At 42.0% G+C, this 7,864-nt stretch overlaps 1 protein-coding gene across 1 annotated transcript; it reads left to right on the top strand.

The window, feature by feature from the left end:
• The first annotated feature begins 572 nt into the window (after window positions 1-572).
• On the top strand, window positions 573-7,217 carry LOC105891658. Its single transcript, XM_031586850.2, has 11 exons — window positions 573-848; window positions 1,017-1,046; window positions 2,160-2,308; window positions 3,130-3,265; window positions 3,497-3,766; window positions 4,368-4,679; window positions 4,913-5,067; window positions 5,149-5,199; window positions 5,549-5,620; window positions 6,149-6,211; window positions 6,680-7,217. Exons 1-11 carry the CDS (start codon window positions 812-814, stop codon window positions 6,866-6,868), a joined length of 1,464 nt encoding a protein of 487 aa, XP_031442710.1. The 5' UTR covers window positions 573-811; the 3' UTR covers window positions 6,869-7,217.
• Window positions 7,218-7,864: the final 647 nt, after the last annotated feature.

A 7,864-nucleotide genomic window follows, 5' to 3' on the forward strand; every position in this document is an offset into this window, starting at 1 on the left:
TGCAGGGGTCACAATGGTGGACGTAGAGCTCCACATCCTGTTGATAATCGGCCACAAACGATAATGACGACGGTTGTGGGTATACAACTTGCTAGTTTATGTTTATGTTATAACGGTCACTCACTCCCACCCTCTGGTGAAGCGTTAAGACGTTTTCTAACAAGTCGACACCGTCATGCAATGTCAATAATTTACAAATTGTCAAAATAAAAGTTCTATGAGAAAATCTTTTTTCCCCCTCAAACGTCATCGTGTGCCAGTAGGTTAAATCATTACATTTATAACACGACTTGAACGGAAGGATTTAGAATTCCTCGGTGGGTCTTTGAATGTGATTTTAAAAACATTAGCTTACTAAAGGACAAATGACAGCTCACTTCACTCCTTTGTTTTCTCTTTTGTAATGTGGTAGAGATCTAAGTGTCAGTTACTCACGTTCTTCTCACTCATGAACACGGATAGATCACTGTGGATAAAATAACCGTTTCTGCATGATGAAAATTAGGTGCAGATTATGGGTAATTTTGATGCTAAAAATGAGAGGACCTTTATTTTATAAGAGTTCTATGAAATTGCTGGGAAACTTCCTGATGTCACTGAACAATTACAGAAACACTATGGCGAGGGCAATGTATTTTTAGATAGAATTGACCGGTGTGGGTATACAACTTGCTTCCATCCAGTACACCGTTATGATATATAGCTAACCCACTAGTTTGGTGTGGTGTGTTGGCATTTGGCAAGAACTTCGCGTGCTTTTGCTTTTCATTTGCATTTACCCCCAATTTAGATGAGCTCTAGCTGACAGGAGATGCATTTGTTGTCTATGCTCTCTCTGTTAGTTATGGGTGAGTAGTCTCTTAACCTTGATATTAATGTTTAGAGGAGTTGACTAAAGATGTTCGGTGCGACTGTGAATGGATTATTTGCCTTTTTTATTTGTCGCTGCCCATTACTTTGAGCTGTTGTGAGTTGCCAAAGGACCGTTTTATTTTATATTATTTTATGTTTTCCAGGGCTTGCCACCACGACTGGCGACGGAGACCGTAAGTTCTTTTGTACATTGCTAATACTGATGTCATAGTGTCGTGGATGTCCACAAACGACCAAGAAAAAGTGGGAGGAACGGTGTCAGACAATGCAGTAGGCGTTTCAGTTGCTTGATATTACGGCTGGCTACCACGGATGCGTTGCTTGACGGATGATGGAGGGCGTATCTGGCGAATGGGGTTGTGTTGATAAAGGAGACATTTATACACCGTTATGGTAGACAACATGGAGGTAGAGAACGAGGATTAGGAACATTGACAGGACAATTCACAAAAAGCAAAGCAACTAACAAAATAGCAACAATAAATGGCAAACAAAACAAGAAAAAAAATATTAAATACGGTACATAGAATCCACCAACAAAGGGAGCTGTCAGTGACAACGACACAGAACACACACGAAGAGCAGCACTAGTAGGCAGAAGCTGTATTAAAGAGCGAGACGTTATGGCGACTCCACCACTAACCCGGCCACCATATAGCAGTGGCAATCAATGGAAGCGCTGCTAGGAAGGATGAAGAGACGAGAAGCAAAACAGCAGTGTTGTCAGCCACCACAGACAGCCCAGGCCAACTCCTACAAGAAGTGAAAAGCAGTTACAGTAACACCAAACTCTAAGGTCACTTATAAATATAAAAAGAAACAAAAGTTACCTACTGATCATCAACTTGCAGAGGCGAGTGAATCAGGACGTGGTCCGACAGCTTCGAACAGCTGGGAAGAAGGACCTTGTTAATACAGCATTAGCCATAGACGAGCAAACTGGTGGACTTGAGTTGGTAGCAAACAGGTACCATGAGCTTTGACCAGCACACACAGAGAGATACATGCCCAGATGGCATCTCCTTGCCCATTAATAGGGGCTGGACGGACTAATAGGGTGCCAGGTATCTACTCACAGAATAGACAGGGTGGGGAGAAGTAAACAAGTGGCGCCGTGATGCAAAATGAACCCTTCCTGCTACACTAGCAAGTACTCATGAGTCACATTTATCCAAAGCAATGACTATAAAAAGCACTCTCTCTCTCTCTGTCTGTGTGTCTTTTTGTCTGTCTGTCTACCTGCCTGCCTGTCTGTCTGTCTGTCTGCCTGCCTCTCTTTCTCATAGATTGGGACATATTATCCCTCCAGACCAAAGGTGTATGCCCTGGCAAGTCTTTCATCAATCGAAGACCCACCGCATTTAGTGTTTCTCATTTATATTTTAAATCCAGTGTACCTGGAAGCTCTGAAATACTGGTGGCAAACAAGACTATGGTACGTGTTTGTTTGTATTAGGGGCCTGTAAACAAATCATTACAACAGCAGATGGTGGTGTATTCAAATATTGTTAATTGATAGATTGTATAATTGAGCCTGTCGGAAGATCTAATATTATTATATATATTATAATATAATATTATGTAATAGAAGTCTAATGTTAGTCTAACATTAAAGCCAGTGAAAAGGGAGTTCAGATCAATGACTGTATGTAGAGATATATGCAGTCTGTATACATGTGGGTATATAGAGTTGAGAATTCAGGTAACGATCCAATAAACATTTTAGCAAATGGCTCCTCACGGTAGCAGTGTTCTACGAGTGCACTCAAAAAAAAATAAACGTGTTGCTGCAGGAGCATGGAAGGGCTTGAGCTCAAATATCAACAACCTTTCACCAGAATCATGGATTAGACCTTTAATAGTAAATTCATTCTGGACAGAGTAAGTGGGGGAGCTGTGATGCAGCCATAGTGACACTGTCCCATAACACATGTCATTCCACAAGCCCATGGGGACCTGGGTTTGAGTCCAGCCCATGTAGTTTCTCCGTCCTACTCCCCATCTGTCTCCCACTCATTTCCTCTCTGTTCTTCACTCTACTTTCCAAATAAGACCTGAAAAGCCCAAAAAGGAGAGCGGAAGAAAGATGTTCTAGATGCTCAACAGTGCCATCCAAATCTTAGGCAAATTGTACAGGATCCAACTGCAGATCCTGCTGCTCAAAATTCAACCACAGCCACCTTTCATAACGGCAACTGTGAGCTAATTTTGAATCAATGTATTGGCGTAATCTTATTGTTTTTTTTATTCCCTCAGGTACTTCACCCCTTTTATCAATTCAAAGACAATGCAGTATTCATACCTGAGGTAATGAAACATCATGAGGGAGAGTACTTCTGGAAAGATCCTACCTTTCCCATTATGGTCAAAAGGATCGAGCTCATTGTCAAAGGTGAGAACATGTTCTCTTAATTTGTTTCTTATTCATATTTTGTTGTCAGATATCATAAAAAAAAATTATTCATTAATGTTGAATTAAATGTATAAATGTTTGTTGCAGCCTAGTCTCTAAGTCATACACAAGTCATAAACAAATCTTCTCAATATCCCCTTAAAAATTGCAGGCAAGGTTTAGGTTTCATAGTGCAGCCATTACCTGTTTACGTGTTTTGCTCTCCCAAAGACTGCGCTGTCCCTCTGGAGGTGAATTATGGAGAGAAGGTTAGTCTAGTGGTGCCCAAGGAGGCTTCCGTGTTGGAGTTCACCCCTGATAAGTCATCTGACCGCTGGATTCTGTGGAGCCGGATCAACACGAACAACACGAGGGGAGCCAGGGGGACGGTGAGAGATGACCTCTGGGTTGTCCTTCAGATCACCCAAGCGGACGCGGGCCACTATGCTTTCCTGAGGGAGAGCGGGGGTGAAATCTCCAGCACTGCGCTCTTAGTTAAAGGTACACCAGAAAACACTTAAAGTAACACTATGGAGTTTCCGGAGCCGCCAGGTAGGGGGCTACTTTCTGCGTTAGGAAAGTTGTTGGCAAGCTAGCCAACATAGCTATCACAAAAGCATTACAAAGAAGCTGACGCGAGAGCACTTATTACTAGTATCAATGTCCAAGCGTGTTATAACAAGTTTGCTTACATCGCTAACGAGATGTCTTGTTAGCGGCTAAACTTAGCAAAACCTGTTGAAATTTGCTTACTTTGTTTATGACAAACTAGCTTTCCTAACACAGTCAAACATCAAGCAAGTGCAACACAAGACAAAACAAGACAGTAAATAAGTTACTGAATAGTCCAGCAGAAAGTAGCCCCCTACCTGGCGGCTCCAGAAACTCCATAGTGTTACTTTAAGTCCTCCTTACTGGCACCTTACAAGTATGGTGATGTACATCTTTTAATTTTCTCTGAAACTGTGCCGTAAATAGTCCTCAAACAGATGCCCCTCAATTTAGTCACAACAGTGTTTTAAATAAGCTTAATGTCATGAGTGAGTGTTTTTCTTTCTTGTTTTTCTTTCATTCACTTTCTCTTGCTCCTTCCCCTCTAAAGAACTCCATAGATATCATAATCTGAGCGACGAGTCCATCCAGCACCACTGGGAAAACAGGTTCCCAGTTCCCGTATCCGAGGCAGTGCTTACGTTTATCGATTCCGACAAAGTTAAGCACGTGCTCTTCAAGAATGGCATGGAGACCGAAGAGGCATTACAGATCTTTGGGGATCGAATAGAACTACAGGCGATAGATCTTGGTGAATTGACGCTCACCATTGTGGACTTGAACTCACGTGACGCAGGACGATACGAGGTCCACGACAAGAACAAAGACCTTGCTGTTGTTATATGGCTCTATGGGAGCAGTGGTAAGTGGCTGTTTTCATGTGTTTCATATTTTCTGGTAAAAGGCCACAGTTATTGTGTGACTTCAGTGTATTATCCACATGAATCTCTTTCCATCTCTGCCCCACTCTCTGAACATATTCTGTTTCCACGGATAAGAGTGGGCTGATTCTGCAACTCTCCGAAAAGTTGACATTCATGTTATTCTATCTTCCACACAAACACTCTATCTCTCTCTCTTCTACTCCCTCTCTAGATTCAGGTTATCCATCTCGAGACCTGGCTGTGCCCATTCGCACTGCTATTACTATCAGTATATTGGTGTTCAATTGCTGGTGTATGAGAAAGTGGTGTTGCAAAAAGAGAGATGCCCCTGTTACTTCAGGCTCCGGACAGCCCGTCTATGTCCAGGTAAGTGGGTGTAGTTGTTGCTACCTATCGCTCTCTTTCACACTTTTTCTCTGTCACCACCACACTGTTTTTCTGTTGCAGGATCCTGTTGTAATGTCTGAACCAGGCTACAGTCTACAACCTCAGTTTACGGTGAGAGACTCTGGCCCCTACACTCTTAAACCATATTTCAACCTCTCTCCTTTAGTGCCTCCTTCTCTGAATATCACAATTTAATGAACCTGAGTTTGTTTCTTTGGGAAGTATGCGATATATCCTTTTACCTTCTCTGTTGCCACTGTTGGACATGGTGCTTGGCCTCTATGAATTGCATCAAGGAGCAACATGTCTATCTTGTTTTTCTGTGGATTGAGTTTACTTAAGCTACAGTCACCATGGACATAAACTTGACACACGTCATAAACAAAGTCAAGTGTTGGTGGAATAATACCACAAACATAAACTAGCCCATGTGTTATTTTTTTGTGTGTTTCTCCTACAGGCTCCAAGTGCGGAGCGTCAACCGTGGTTGCAGCCCCCCTCTTCAGCCCAGCCCTGGGACTGCGCCCTACCCGTAAGTTCAGCCATCACCAAATTCTACATTACTTAAAATCATTCTTCATTCTTCACACTACACTCATTTCTATTCCTCGATCTGCCTTCTCCAAAATAATTATGTCCAGCCCTTCATCACTCCATCTCACACTCTTCCCATAGTGCGTCTTGATCTTATGTTTTCAGTGTATTTCTTTCTGTACCTCTCTACCTCATACACAGAAAAATGGTCTTGTCTAATTTTGTCTGTCTGTTTTTGTTTATTGGGCATATTTGTCACCTACGTCTTTACTATTTATATGATATATTTTACATTTATTTTATCACCTTTTATTAGTTTCTTTTCATGCTCTTGCATACTCTTGTGTTTTTGTTACTCTAATCTGTTATAATTGGCTTTATTTATTTATTTATTTATTTAGTTATTTATTTGTTTGTTTGTTTGTTTGTTTATTTATTTATTTAGTTATTTATTTATTCACTGAAACCACTCTGTTTAAATGCTGTACTGAAAAGGGTGTTTTTGTTATTGTTATTGTTATTACAGTCTTACGACGACTTGGTAGGTCCCGAGTATTGCTATCCATACACTCCTGCTGCTCCCCCTGAGGTAAGTAATTTACATTTACATTTAGTCATTAGTCATTTAATATATGTTCCTAATGTATGTACATATGCACACCTGCTCAAAAACGCTGGTTGAAATGAAATGGTACTGAAGTCTTTGAGTTGGGCATTTTAGAACTTCAGTAGGCAATGAAAACACATGGATGTCTGTTTGTTGTGTGCTTCGCCTTGCTATCCTTTACCTCATACTGGCTTGGTTTTACATATACACATTTACATTTACATTTACATTTAGTCATTTAGCAGACGCTTTTATCCAAAGCGACGTACAAAGGAGAGAACAATCAAGCTACAAGCAACAACATCACAACAACACACACAACATCACAACAACAAAGCAATAACAGACATGCACAAAGCAGAGCAGAGCAAGACATACACCCAGGAAATGATCTCTCCAAAAAATACCAAATGTCCCCAGTTTGATCCATCCCTTTTCTTCCGCTGACAGGCTCCGGTTGAAGGAGGAGAAGGAGGAAAAGGAGCCCCCCCTTCCCCCCCCCAGTACCCACTGGACCCGGGCCCCCAGTACCAGCCTCGGGGGTGGGGTGGGGGTCTGGATGATTTCCTCACCAGTTCTCCTCCTAACATGGACACAAACACAGACACCTATGTCTACAACTCAGACAAGCTCAACTGAGAAAAGCATCGTTCATTTATTCATTTAGCAGACGCTTCTATCTAAAGAGACTTAGAGCGTAGTATAGATAGACAGATAGAGGCACTTAACATTGAGTTAACATGCCTAGACCATCAGGGTACAACTAAATATTCCTGACTTGAAAAACATCTGATGGCTTGCATGTGAACAAGTGCATGCTAAAACTCCATTGCTGGACAATACATTTACATTTAGCAGACGCCTTCACAACAAACAAGCTACAGTAAGTTAGGAGATCCGATGTGAGTAAGCACCAAGAGCTAACTGGCTATCACCTGTACTCTTCTGTAAGAGGAGGTCAGCTGCCTTGACCATGTGCACCTGCTGACATTTTTTTTGTGTGTTGAATCAAACACAAGGAAACCTTTACCCTTGTTTTATTAGCTGATTTTATCAAAGATACATAGATCTCTAAATATGTGTGTTGCATATATATTACAGTTATAATACAAAAAACTCAGGATGACTTTCAGGCAACTTTGGACAGCTTTGATGGTCTACATCAGGGGTTTTCGACCAGGGGTCCGTGGCCCCCTGGTGGTCCGCGACGGCATTGCAGGGGGTCCGCGGCATGAGCCTATATTGATTTCAACACATTTCCAGATTACTCTTGAATATCGTGAAAAATATCGAAGAAATGACACTGACAAGTGCTACAGGCGGAATATGTGCGAATGGGGAGGGTAGTGGTGACGGTGGTTAGTGATCTACCCTGATAACTGCACATATTTAAGTGTTATAGGCAGAATATCTGTGCAGGGGGAGGGGGCGTGGTGGTGGCTAGCGATGTACCCTGATAATTTCACATATTTATTTGTAATAGGCAGAATATCTGTGCGGGAGGAGGGGGCGTGGCGGCGGCGGTTACAAACACGCACGCGCGTGCAGGCACATCAGTGGGCCGCAAATTACTTTCTATTCAGAATGGTGGTCCCTGGGACAAAACCAGTTGAAAACCCCTGGTCTACATAATGA

This window comes from Clupea harengus, chromosome 20 (assembly GCF_900700415.2).
Source record: "Clupea harengus chromosome 20, Ch_v2.0.2, whole genome shotgun sequence".
Lineage (NCBI taxonomy): Eukaryota > Metazoa > Chordata > Actinopteri > Clupeiformes > Clupeidae > Clupea > Clupea harengus.

What these genes read in the sequence shown, in the direction of transcription:
- LOC105891658 (XM_031586850.2), top strand. Translation starts at nt 812, where the DNA reads ATGCATTTGTTGTCTATGCTCTCTCTGTTAGTTATGG. An exon ending in CACTGCGCTCTTAGTTAAAG is followed by an intron (nt 3,767 to 4,367) that starts GTACACCAGAAA and finishes TCCCCTCTAAAG; the next exon opens with AACTCCATAGATATCATAAT. An exon ending in CTCCTGCTGCTCCCCCTGAG is followed by an intron (nt 6,212 to 6,679) that starts GTAAGTAATTTA and finishes TTCCGCTGACAG; the next exon opens with GCTCCGGTTGAAGGAGGAGA.